The sequence below is a fragment of the Arachis ipaensis genome, chromosome B8 (genome assembly GCF_059453495.1).
Source record: "Arachis ipaensis isolate K30076 ecotype BB chromosome B8, ASM5945349v1, whole genome shotgun sequence".
Lineage (NCBI taxonomy): Eukaryota > Viridiplantae > Streptophyta > Magnoliopsida > Fabales > Fabaceae > Arachis > Arachis ipaensis.
The window spans coordinates 83,963,725-83,977,970 of NC_142443.1; the positions used below are offsets into that span (position 1 = coordinate 83,963,725).

General features: G+C 37.6%; 1 protein-coding gene across 2 annotated transcripts; it reads left to right on the top strand.

Annotated features, from left to right (window-relative positions):
• The first annotated feature begins 7,964 nt into the window (after window positions 1-7,964).
• Window positions 7,965-12,022, top strand: LOC107613864 (Tetratricopeptide repeat (TPR)-like superfamily protein). 2 transcript variants are annotated; one of them, XR_015896848.1, is made up of 4 exons: window positions 7,989-8,416; window positions 9,842-10,030; window positions 10,834-11,667; window positions 11,763-12,022. XR_015896848.1 is itself a non-coding variant. In XM_088497515.1 (3 exons), the coding sequence occupies exons 1-3, from the start codon at window positions 8,213-8,215 to the stop codon at window positions 11,320-11,322; spliced, it is 882 nt and encodes a 293-aa protein (XP_088353641.1). In that variant the 5' UTR covers window positions 7,965-8,212; the 3' UTR covers window positions 11,323-12,022. The 2 variants fall into 2 exon arrangements, 1 of the variants encoding a protein (XP_088353641.1); XM_088497515.1 differs by having other exon boundaries at window positions 7,965-8,416; window positions 10,834-12,022.
• Window positions 12,023-14,246: the final 2,224 nt, after the last annotated feature.

Here is a 14,246-nt window from a genome sequence, read left to right on the forward strand (position 1 = left end):
GAGGTTGGTCAAGAAATGGAGATTAAAGAGGAAGAAGCACAACCTCCCATGCCCTTGGTAAGTAATGAAGAAGAGATTGAATTAGAAGAAAGCTACCAAGAGGAAGAGGTTGAAATTAAAGAAGTTTGCAAAGAGGTGAAAGTTGTCAAAGAGCACAAGGGAGTGGAGCTTGAAATCACCTTGCCGAAGTTATTGGAGACCCCTCCCCCTAAATTTCCATCATCCTTCACAACATTCAAGTGGGTAAAATTCATATCCCTTAGCTTTCTAATTCCACTTGAATATGGGCTACTGGAGACGGATGGTCAACTTAGAGCTCTTTGTGGCATAAAGAGTAAGAGGAAGATGGTCAGTGGTAAGAATTGTCCTGCAAGGTTCATTATGGTTGGAAGCTTTAAGTTTAAACGCAAAGGTTGGTGTAGAGCTCAACTGAATGGGTCTAGGAAGTTGTTTGGCCGCTTTAGTGAGAATTCAGATTGCTTGCTACCCGGATGGAATCATAATGATCAACAAGAAGACGGGTGCAAAAGCAAGATTTGGGACCCCGGAATTCGTTCTGGCAATCAACACTCTTGGCGCCTTGTCACTTGCTTTAACTTACTTGAAGGCTTTCTGCGCCTAGTTTGGGATCCCGGAGGCTATTGGCATTCCAAACATTGGTGGAGATTTTTGGATGAATTTAAGCATAAGCTACCATAACAGGAAGTTCATCCAATGTCCAACTTAAGGACTTTAACTAAAAGTGCTAGGTGGGAGACAACCTACCATGGTATGATCGTTTCTTTTTCAATTTTATTTCATGTTGTTTGTTTTTATTTTATTTTAATTTCATTGAACCTGGAATTATTCATAGCATCTACATTAGCATTGCATATTGCATAATTGCATAATTGCATATAAAAAAAAGGGAAACACGCACGCGACGCGACAGCGTCGCTGACGCGTCCGCGTCACCAGTGCGTTGTGAAGAAAAGAGAATTGAACAGAGAATCACGCAAGAGCGTGGCTGGAGGCGTGCCCCTGGCACAATTCACCTCACGCGACCGCATCGCCGACGCGTCTGCGTCACATGGGAAAAATGCCTCCCACGCGTCCGCGTCATTCACGTGGCCGCGTGACCTGGAAATCGACGTAAGAAAGGATGCACGACCGAAAGTTGTGCTAGAGTGGTACTGGACTGGTGCTGAACGCACAATTATTACCACGCGGACGCATGGCTCACGCGTCCGCGTCATACCCCCTTAATGGCCACTCACACGATCGCGTCGATCACGCGACCGCGTCACCCTGGATTTTGGCAATACTAAGTTTCGACAGAGAGTTGTGCGAGCGCAAAGCTGCCCTCACGCCAGTAGCACAAAAACGAGTCACGCGGTGCGACCGCGTCAATCCGTATAAGTGCAAGTCACACGACCGCGTGCCCCCACGCATACGCGTCGCTTGCGTCGCACAGCTTATCCTAATTTGCCAAATATCTTATCTTTTCTTCCCCAATCCTAATTTTTCCTCCCTCCTTTCTTACTTACTTCTTCTTCCGTTCTTTCCCTTCTCATTCTTCTTATCTTTCATTTTATTTTACTTAATTTTTTTGCATATTTTATTCATTACATCTTAATTTTGTGCCTATTTTTCTTTTCTTTTCTAAATTCATTATTTTACCTTTGGTGTTAATTTTCTTGTTTAACTGTTGCATCTTCTCTTAAATTATTTTGGGTGCTTAGTGACTTGTTTTATTCTGGATAGGTAATATTATTTATATCAATTCCAATCTTTTATACCTGTATTACTTTTACATTGACATGAATTTATATTATCTCTCCTTACCCACACTCTCTTCCCTATTTTTGCAAATTTTTGCACTCTTGATTTGCCATGTACTTCTACTATTTTCTCATTTGCATGTTGTAGCTACCATGTAATTGAGACCCTCAATATCTGGCATTAACCCAACCATATCTTTATTTCTGGGTTACTGTTCTTCTTTTTCTCTTCTTTCAGGCTGGCCACCGAAGACGGAAAAAGGGAGAAACTTCTATAAGGGGAGACAAACAAGTCCATCTGCACAATCCTTGAAGAAAAGCATCAATTGAAACAACCCGTCCACTTGCACATCTTAGCATGCACCGAGGACGGTGCAATCTTTAAGTGTGGGGAGGTCGATACCGATCTCCATGGGTTAGTTACTCTTCTATCTCAACACCAATGGTTTATTTTCCTTGTTAGTTGTTGCATTTGCATGTTTGATTGCATGATTATTTGATTTTGTGCATATTTTACCACTTGGTTGAAGTAATATTTTCTTTTTCAAGAAACCTTTTAGAGCATTTCACTAATTTGAATAAAATTTAATGTTACACTTGTTTGAAGAAATATTATACTGCAACATGGTTTAGAGCTCGAACATACAAAAACCAGTGAGATTTTTTAGCCTATTTGATCGGTTGCATTTTATCAACCAAAATTCTGTTTTAGTGTGTATTTTTCTCTCTAAAATTATGATCTTTGTCTTGCTCAATTCTATATTTCTATTGTTTAATGTATGCATACACTTACATGATTGAGGCCTTTGTTTCACTAAGCTTACATACCCATATGGCCTTAACCTTTCATTATCCTTTGCAAACCAATGTTGGCCTATTATACCCCTTTGTTCTTTACTTTAGCACATCATTAACTCTAAGAAAAAAATAATAATGTCCTTAATTTGAATCCTTGGTTAGCTTAGACTAGTGAGAGTACTTATGATTTAAGTGTGGGAAAATTGGGTTTGGAAACATTTGGTTTGAGAATTGAGTATGTTAGAATTTTCTGAAAATGTGAAAGAAATGTTTAGGACATGATTCATGCATCAAATAATTTAATCATATGCATTGAGAAAAATAAAAAAAAAGAAAAAAATATATATAAAATAAAATAAAAAAAAAGAGAAGTGAGAAAAAGAAATGAAAAAAGAGCAATTAAGCAAAAAGGGGACAAAATGCCCTAAAGTAAGTGGTGAAAGCAATGCATATGTACTGTACTTGAAATTAGAATGCATGAATATGTGGAAAACATGGTTAATGGATAGTTAGATGTGGTATTATGATTACATGGATTGTCTAAAGTTAGGTGGAAAGTTTAAGTTTATTAAGGATTCAGATTTTAGTCCACTGGGCCAAATACAATCCTACCTTGACCCTAACCCCATTACAACCCTTAAAAGACCTCTTGATATGTGTATCTGTGCATTAAATTTATGTTGATTGTTAGATGAAGAGCAAGCCTTAGAAAGCAAGGTTAGTAGAGAATTGAGAGAATCGAACCTAAAATACTTGAGTGATTAGAGTGCATACACTTCCAGTGAGGGTTCGATGCTCGATTCTTTGTTCCCGGCTTTCATGAGCTATTTTCTTCTACAAGTCTATTTGTACTTCATTTTTATGATTTGAATTAGTGAAATCCAGTTCATATTTCTTCTTGAAAGATTTGTTTACTTTTAACTAAGTAGGTAGAAACATTTTGCATGTAGTTGCATTCATATAGATAGGTTGCATTTCATACTTTCTACCATTCCTCTTCGCTCTCTTATAGCTTCTCTTGAGCTTAGCATGAGGACATGCTAATCTTTAAGTGTGGGGAGGTTGATAAACCACTATTTCATGGTTTATCTTGTGCTCAATTGAGTGGTTTTTATCAACTCTTTACCCATTTATTCATACTAATCGCATGCTTTATGTTTTCCTCCCTGATTTTGTGCTATGATTGAAAACATGCTTCTTTGGCCTTTATATTGCTAATATTAATCCTCTCTTATCACCATTAGATGCCTTGATATATGTGTTAAGTGTTTTCAGAGATTACAGGGCAGGAATGGCTCAAAGGATGGAAAGGAAGCATGCAAAAGTGGAAGGAATACAAAAAGTTGAAGGAACTGCAAAGCTGTCAGCCTGACTCTCGCACTAAAACGGTCATAACTTGAGCTACAGAGGTCCAAACGATGCGGTTCTAGTTGCGTTGAAAAGCTAACATCCGGGGCTCCGATTTGATATGTAATATACTATAGTTGCTCTGACGCTAGGCAACACGAATGCGTGCTCCACGCGGACGCGTCGCAGTGACGAAAATTAGCGTGGTAGATTTCTTCTCCAACGATTTCCGGGCTGTTTTCGACCCAGTTTGCGGCCCAGAAAACACAGATTAGAGGCTATAAAGTGGGAAAATCTATTCATTTATAAGAGGAAGCTTTCAAATTCACAATTTTAGGATTAGATGTAGTTTTTAGAGAGAGAGGTTCTCTCCTCTCTCTTAGGATTTAGAATTAGGATTCTTTTCAGTTTATGATTATTTCATCTTTTGTGATCACAGGTTCAATGTTCCTTTTATTTATTTTTCTAATTTAATTTATAAACTTCCATGTTAGATTTGATTTCTTTTATTAATGCAATTTGAGGTATTTCAGATTTATGATTTTTGTTTAGCTTTTTATATTCTTGGTTTTAATTGATGAATTGATAAATTGGAGACACTTGAGTTATCAAACTCCTTGTTGATTGAAAATTGAAATTCTTCAAGAATTAATTCGAGATCCAATAACTCTAGCCTTTCCCCAAGGAAAGACTAGGACTTGAGGATTCAAAAATTAGTTCATCCGCTTAACTTACCTTCATAGTTAGAGGTTAACAAAGTGGGAGAAAAATCCAATTCTCATCACAATTGATAAGGATAACTAGGATAGGACTTCCAATCCACATAACTTGCCAAGAGTTTATTTTATAGTTATTTATTTATTTTATTCTTCTTATCATTTAACATACTGCTCCCTTACTTTCAAAACCCCCAATTTACAAGACTCATAACCAACAATAAGAACATACCTCCCTGCAATTCCTTGAGAAGACAACCCGAGGTTTAAATACTTTGGTTATCAATTTTAAAGGGGTTTGCTACTTGTGACAACCAAAACGTTTGTATGAAAGGACTTTTGTTGGTTTAGAAACTATACTTACAACGAGGATTTATGTGCGAATTTCTAGACCACGCAAAAGTTCTCTCATCAATCATATGGAGGTGTTTGGTGATAGGGGGCTTGTGAGTATGATGGTTGAGGGCTATATTGAGGAGAGGGGTCATATGTATGTGGTGGTTGTGGTTGACAACCACAATGAGGATCACCACATCCATTAGGTTGATATGCATTAGGAGTTGGATTGTACCCATAGGAAGCCGGAGGAGGTTGTTGCCAAGATGGTTGTCCATCAGCTTGAGGCTCCTCCCACCTTTGATTTCCAAATCCTTGATGCACATCCTCATTGAAGTTTCCATTCCCTACAATATAGTTGTAACCAAACTCATAGCCAAAGTGATGAGAATTCATAATATCAAAAGAGAATAAATCAAAAACTAATAATAAACAAGAGGAATAAAATTCTACAACTAGCAAGCAAAAATCAAACTATCACAATATTTAGGTATGAACAATAGCCAATAACATAACACCATTGCAATTCCTCGGCAACGGCACCAAAAATTTGATGTAAGGATTTATTCTGGTTCGGAATTTAACCAAATAATTTCGTTGTGAGTATAGCCCAAACCGATAATCGATCCCCAAATCAAATTTTAATAATTGGTTGTCACATGCACAAACCCCAATGAAAATTAACCGAAATATTCAAACCTCAGGTTGTCTCACAAGGAATTGCAATGAAGTGATCAATTATTGGCTATGAATAGGGAAAGGGGATTGATTTTTGTAACTGGCAAGAAAAGTAAATAACAAGGAAATAAATGACAATTAACTAACAAAAGAAAGGAAAATAACTCTCGGCTAAGACTTGGAAATTGAGATCACCTTCCTTGTCTACAAACCATGTATTGACAATTATGAGGGACCAACGCATTAAATCTACTTCTATGCTTGAAGTACGTATAATGTCTACCTCAACGCTTGAAGTACGTCAAATAGGCTTGATCAACATCAATCCATAAGTCCTAACCTAACTACCAATTGACTTAGTAGTAGGATAGTGTCAATGGTAATCAAATTGACCACAAAGGATTCTCAAATCACCAAATTATTGAGACCCAATGACTCAAGGTCACTCAATTCCCTTAGCCTAGGCCAAGAGTAAAGAAAGCTACTCAAAAACTAGTGAAAATATTTTATTGAACACCTAGAGTGCAATAAAAGTAAACATCACAAAATAAAAGAATTAATAAGACGCATAACTAACACAAACAAGAAATCCACAATAGCAAGTGAGGTAAACATCAAGAGACATAGAAATGTAAAATTGTATTAAAAGGAAATTAAAATCAACAAGAGTACATCAATCATAAAAATGACATGAAAAGAAAATTAACAACAAAAACTAGAAGAACAAAGGTGTAATAACAAGGAATTAAAAAAGGGAAAACTAAATCAAAACAAGAATTGAAAGTGGGATCTAAGAGAATTTGACTTAAACTACCTTAAATTCTAGAGAGAAGGGAGAGCTTCTCTCTCTAGAATTCTAACATACATCATGATGAAAACTATACTATGTCTTCCCCCCATTTCCTTGCAATCCTTGGGTTCAAAAGCATCAGAAATGAGTTGGATTTGGGCCTCCTTGAGCTCAGAAATCGCCCTTAGCGTTTTGCCTTTAGTGAAGTCACGTGCAGCTTGTCATGCATACGCATGGGACACGCGTATGCGTCACATTGCAAAACTCCTCTTCACGCGTGCGTGTGGGTGACGCGTGCGCATCGCTGGCAAATCTCTTTCTCACGCGTACGCGTGGGTGACGCGTGCGTGCGGCCTTGAGCTTAGCAAATCCTCATTTCTTCATGAATTCTCCATTTTTGCATACTTTTTCTTCATTCCTTCAACCCAATCTTTGCCTTCTAATCCTGAAATCACTTAATAAACATATCAAGGCATCAAATGGAATTAAAGTGAATTAAAATTGATGATTTAAAGGCCTAAAAAATATGTTTTTACTCTTAGGCACAAATTAGGAGAAATTCACAAAACCATGCTATTTCATTGAATAAATGTGAAAAAAGATGATAAAATCCCCTAAATTCAACACAAGAGAAACCACAAAATTGGGTTTATCAAAGAGCAACAAACAGAACAAAACATAACAACACAGAGCATTAGAAGAACAGAATAGCTTCATAGTTCACAACTAACCTGTTTGACAGAGTAGAGGACGAAGACGATGGAGACCGCCAACCTGTCCGAGAGAGCAAACGACGGAGACGGCGCAACGACGGCGACGATGAAGTGGAGCAAGGAGAAGCGACGGAGACAACGACGAAGTCGCAGTTTTGTTCTGTTCCTTGAGAATTCAGAATAGGTGTCGCGGTGAGGTATTTTAAGGTGAGACGAAGAAGACGATACAGACCGGCGGGCGGCCGTGGCGCGGTGAGTGACATAGTGAGGTGAGGTGAGGTGAGGATGTGAGGTGAGGTGAGGGGGAGGATTAGCCGGTGTGTTTTAGGGGATTAGGGATGGGGAACAGAGATGGAGGGGAAATTAGAAGTCTCGTTCGAGTCTTTCTTTTTTTTTTTTAAATTTTTTTTTGAAAAACCAAAATGACGTCGTTTTAGCAAGTAAATTAAAAAAAAAAAAACTTTCAAACGGCCGGTGAACAAAAACTGCCGATTTTTCGATTTTCATCATAACCGACCGGTTCAATCCGATTCTCTATAATTCTATTTCTTGTCCGATCATATTGATCAATCGAATCGCTCAGAAATCCAGTTCAATGATTTTTTGATCGAATCGGTCAGTCCAATCCAATTTTTTTAACTATGATTTATAAAAATAAATTCTCTCGATTATTAAAAAATTAAGAAAATAAAATATAGTTTCTAACTTTCTAATATTCTCTCTTTAATATTTTTTTATTTTCACTTATAAAATAAAAAATAAAAAATATCATTTTATTCTTTCAATTCTTAAAAAAATTAAGATTCATTCCAACAATCTATTACCCATGATAGGAGTATGACGAATTTGCAGATAGTAGCGAAGTAAAAAGAAGACAGAACGGGATCGGACAGAGAAAAAAAACCCACCCTATCCCCTCACTACAACCCTGGTCATCAACAATACCTGGTCTGCGCCCCGAGTCCCCGTGTATAAATAAATAAAGCAGCCAGACACGGCACAGCACAGCTTATGTGGCAGCTGAGCTACTACTAGTAATAAGAATCAGAGATACAAGAGAGTAGAGTAGTTGTTATGGAGAAGGAGAAAGGGACTATCACTACGACCAACAATAACAACAAGATAGAGAGGGGGCACCAGATGTACCGTGAGGGGCGTTACAGGGAAGCATTAGGGTTTTACACGGACGCGATCGCCCTCGCTAAAACCAAACCCCACAAGATCGCTCTCCACAGCAATCGCGCTGCTTGTTACCTCAAACTTCACCATTTCAAAAAGGTCAAACTTTCTTTTCCCTTGACATTTTATGGACCAAATTAATCTCCAAATTTTTATTTCATTGAACAAAGTAGTCCTTTCAGATTCTTCATCGTATGTATGGAGGAACTGATACGAGGATTTTAAAATTTTTAGGAATTCATAGTAAATAATGATATGGATTGACTTATCTGATTTTTTTCTTACTGAAATTTGATGCGAGATTAGTTTGTCTAACAAAATAAAAGGTTAGAAATTGATTTGATAATTAAAGTTTGTTGAGGATTAAAAATTCGGACTTATAAAGAGATCCCTATCACCTAATATAGATAGATAAGTAGTTCATATAAAGTACAGAGCATTCTTGTTTTCAATTCCTAGGAATTAAATTGCTATTTGTTATTCGGTTATGTGCTGATAAGTGACATATTTGAGAGTAATTTTTTTTGGGTCCCTATGGCCATTTTTTTTGGAAGCTGCAAATGAATTAACATGTGACACGTTCACGCTCTGTTAGGAGAGTTCTGATAGTTTTGAATTTGGGGTCATAGTCATATTGGTCTTTAATCACTGGAGCATCATTATCTAACTAGAGAGGATTTAATATGAGCATCAATTTTAATAGTCAGAGAACCCAATTTTGGAGTTTTAAGCTGTTATTGGTAATAGGTTATGCGATGTTTTGTTATGGGTGTAATTTGAATTAGTTGAAGTTTAAGGGGCTGATTGTGAGAGTGAATGCTTCTTTACTGAAAAGCTAGTAAATATACGAACTCTTGATTCAGTTGATTGGGTTAACATTTCTTCCCCTTGAGCAAGATCTTGGATTTGATTCTTGTGAATGGAAAATTGAGCTTCGAGAGAGCTTTATAGCTTCCATGAACCAACTTTGCTCCATATGAAAATTTATAGTGGACCGAGGATAGTACCAGTAGTTATGGAGAAAGACAAATAAAGGAAAAAAGAAAAAATGGTAAACATATTGCACTTGGACATGAAAATTTCATCTGGACGTACAGCAAACTTGCTGGGAATTATGCGCAAAAGTATAACTTGCGAACGAAACATGCTTGCTTGAATTGAAAAATCTGTGACTTATAATTGTAACAACGCTACCAACTTTCCATTTAGCTGCTCTGTTGGTGTTGAATTATCTGTTTCTTATAGTTCTTGAAACTCCAGGCCAATTGTCTCATCCATCAAGGTGCCTACAAGCCAACGAGTATTAGTCAGCGTGTTCCACAGTTGATATTCCGGATGTGGACGAAAAACAAAAAAAATAGGAAAAAAAACTGAGACTTTAGCTTACTGTGTATTATGTATTCTGTATTTAGGAATAATGACGCTCCATCTGTGTAGTTGCAGGCTTTTGTTGTATGATTTCTGTTTCAATACTTTTGTGTTGGAAACAATGACTACAATCAATTATTGTTGCTACTGTTTCAGGCAGCAGAAGAGTGTACCTCAGTGCTTGAGCTTGATCAAAACCACAGTGGGGCATTGATGCTGAGGGCTCAAACACTAGTCACCTTGAAGGAGTACCATTCAGCGCTTTTTGATGTCAATAGACTTTTAGAGTTGAACCCATCCTCAGAAGTATATCAAAATCTTCACGCTCGCTTGAAGACACAGTTGGTAGGTTGTTGTCTCCTCTGTATTTTGTTTCTGCTGCAGTTGCATACATTGTACAACTGTTAACATGGCTTTAAGGTACTGAGAGATGAACGTGTCATCTGTACCCTTGAGATAACATAGTTGTTATCATTACAGCCCTTATAATTTGGATGGCTTTATTTTATTTTTGGTTAGGTTTTTCTTCGTTTCTGTTTCTTTTTTCATTTTTCCTAGTGCCTTTCCTTTCTCTCTCATCCTGTTGTAGTTATTAGTGAGATATTGATCAAGTGCATGTGCAAGTTAAAATGTGAACAATAAATTATTTGATGGTTAAAAGCACTTTCAAGATTTCCATTTAATAAGTGAGAAGTGAAGAGAGAGAAATAGGAAGAGGTGGGAAAACAATAAGGAGAGTAGATAAAGAAAATCTGGTATATATATGGCTATTCTTTAAACATATTTTATTTATTGGAGTTAATGATGATGGGTGTAAATTGCTAAAGTATTCAGTAGCAAATATGATGAAGATGATGATTACTTTTGCATTAGGCATCCCTTTAGGTGTGTTTGGCTACATTGGGCAGTCTTCTGATTTGTGCGTGAACAATTTAAATTTGTCTTGCCAACTTTGACTATATGTGAGCTATAGTATTTGTAGGGTATAGTCTAATTTTAGGTTGATAGAAACAAAAATGATGACTGTTTCATGTGTAGCGATGCACCAACACACACAGACACACATTCTAAATTAAATACGTTGTCAACTGGTAGTAATCCCCCCCCCCCCCCCTTTTTTTTTTTTGTATTGGCTTGCTCAAGTGAAGACACTTGCTCCAATACCAGAGTCGGAAGAGGAGTTTGAAGAGCAGGAAGAAGAATCAGAAGACAGTCCTGAGGTCATACTAGGAGGAGAGAATAATGAGGAATCAATGGGAGGTAAGTACTTGGCAACTTCGGATATTAGAATTGATCAGAAGGTTGAGCTCCGGAAAGATATCGTAAGTGCTGAATGTGCTTCTCAAGATACAAAATCCAAGTTCCCATCCAAAGATGGAAGAGACCAGAACAGTGAGCCTGAAAAGTCAAAAGCAGAGGCTGTAGCACCTAAAGCACTGAACAGGGAATCAACCGAGCAACAAACGAAAGGGTGGCAAATGATTCCAAAACCGAAAGGGCATTCAGCTCTGGACTATGCACGATGGGACAGTGTTGAAGATGATTCTAGTGAAGACGATGACGACAATGAAGATGAAGAATCTTTGCCCCAGTACCGGTTCCGCGTAAAAACGGTTGGGGTACGGCCTGTCAAGTGATATGTAAATTCTAGTACAAGGTACCTCTAAAATGGCTTTGCTGTTCAAGTACGGAACATAGAAGTGACTTCTTATGGACTAGAACGGGCTGGTTCACTAGTTGGAATAGCTGAATCATGTGGTTTTCTCTTGAAGATCTACAATTTTGTTACTTGAGTTATCAGTCGATATGGTTGTCAATGAACATCCTCAGTGCCTCCCTTTGAAGCGACTGAGTTCCTGATCTCCAGGTCTGTTTGCATTTTCTTCTGATACTGAAGTTCGAGAGTTGTGCTTCCTTAATAGACTAGGTAGAGTCTTTCAGCTGTTGAGGGCCAAACAGCATCATTGATACCATTACAACAGGTGCGAGATTAATATATACTCTTTCTGTTCCTGTATTAGTCAATGTGAAATTTTGTTACATTCTTTTATTAACCAAGGATGTACTGAATTTCCAGTTATAAATGCATGGAAATCGAGGGAGTATATTTCTCCCACCTTTGATTGATATTGTTTTAGAAGTTGTAAATAGCAGAGGAATATGAATGCTTAAGCATTGGAGAAAATAATCATAAGGTTGCAGCAGCCGTGAGCACATTCTTTTTATTATTCTTTTTATCATGCGTATTGTGCTTTTTGTGCTTTTTTCTTTGTAATGTACTAATGTATGATTCATTATAAGGATATCAATAAAGTATTTAATAACTTGGGTGGGTTATTGAATGTTGGGTTGAAGATCCTTTTTATCTATTTCTGTTTGCAACCTATTATTAATAACTTTATCTCTAGTGTTTAATTAGCTAGTAGCTTGATATAATTGAAATTACTGATATGGACGGTCTAAAACTGTATAAAGGAGTCTCTCCACTAGATAAAGACATCATGTTTGAAGAGCTCTTAAAGGATAAGTTTATTTAGGTCTAATTCACTGTTACTATAGATAAAATCTTTCAAACCATACCATATGTTAGTACACTTAATGGTGATTTTTAATTAAAGAGTAGAGATGGGGTGTTCATACCTGATCTACTACTTAGTCAGGCCCAAAATGAATAAAGTTCAATCTATAGATATCGAGCGAATCATCTCCCACTGGACCTCAAAGAGATTGGTCACAACAACACAAGTGTAAATTTACTTATCTAAATAAGTAATCAATTCCTACTGTGTCTCCTATTCCTTTAGAAAGGAGATCTTAACCTCCCTAACCAAAGAGAAACAACATCCCACCATCAAAGGTGGAACCACTGTAAAAGGTGGTTATCAACTCTATATTTACACTTACAAATACTCTGATATCCTCAAGTATACTTCGAACCCAATCTATTAAAAATTTGTCTAAAACTCTTGTTAATTTAAACATCGGAGTCTTTTGCAGGTACCACCACCTACCTCCTCACGACGAACTTGGACCGCGACACCTCGACACCAGTAGATGTTGGACGCTGCCTCAAAAGGAGTTTGGACCTCATGCTCAGGCTCAAAGCAACCCAGTTTCAGGTAACCCTCGCAATATTAGCACCATTGCCTGGGACCCGCATGTCTATACCCAATTATGGCGGATAATCGTCCTAAAGACGGACATATGGCATCCAAATCCGAACCAGAATATCACAATGATGATCGTGGCTTGTAGTACCTCCACGACAAGATTGAACAGATGGCCACAATGGGCAGGGCCTTCACGAAACCCACAACACAGAAGAATAAATTCGGAAATCCAACCACTTGAGGACATGGTAAACTAAAACTCGGCAGAACATATGGGTTTGGTGCATGGACACCAGGGATGGTTGGAGCAGCTCAAGATGGAATTAGAGCGACAACGAGAATCCGAACAAGCTTTAAAAAGGGAGGTACAATGACGAAGGAATTTGGAAGAAAAACTCGATAAGCTAGAGACCGATTTTCGAGGTCAGAGAACCCATGCAGATCGGGAAGAAACCCCCTTTGGAGGTGAAGATCCATGATGCACCACTATTTCGTGGTACATTTTATTCTTAATTTGAGAGTGGATTTCATCCATTATTCCCACATTTATCCAATGAAATAGCATGGTTTTATAAATTCTCCTTAATTTGTGCTTAAGTGTGAAAATATGCTTTTTAGACCTTTAATTGGTTAATTTTAAATCACCTGTGATTCCACTAGATGCCTTGATGTGTTTGCTAGTGATTTCAAGTTGAAAAGGCTAGGAATGGATCAAAGGAGTGAAGAGAAAAGCATGCAAAGTGGAAAAATCATGGAAAATGAAGGATTTGGGATGCATTCATCGACGCGCACGCGTAGCAGACGCGTGCGCGTGAATTTGAAGTCGTATGGCAACGCATACGCGTACATGACGCGTGCGCGTGGAAAACAAAATTGCCAAGCGACGCGTACGTGTACGCGTCGATGCTCGCACATGACTTCATTAAAGTGAAAACGTCGGGGGCGAATTCTGGGCCGCCCAGGCCCAAATCCAACTATTTCCAGACCCTATTATATGCAGAAATAAAGAGGAGTCAAGGGGGGGGGGAGGGGATCACATAGTTTAGTTTTCATCATGCTTTAATTAGTTTCTAGAGATAGAAGCTCTCTCTTCTCTCTAGAATTATGTTAGATCTTGATTAAGATTTCTTATATCTAGGTTTAATTCATGCTTTGATTTACTGTTCCTCTTCAATTCCTTGTTCTTCTACCATTGCTTTCTCTAGTTTAGCATTTAATTTTTGTAATTGTTTACTTTGTTGTTAATGTACACTTGTTCTTCTATTTTCCTTTAATGCAATTCACGTTTTGAGTTCCTTTATTGTTGATTTGAATTGTTGTTGTTAATTTCCTTGCAATTAGTAGTTGTAGATTTACTTTTCTTGTAATCTTATCTTGCTTTTCTTTTATGCCTTCGAAGTGTTTGATAAAAAGCTTGGTTGGGTTTTAGTGTAGATTTTTCTCCTCTTGGC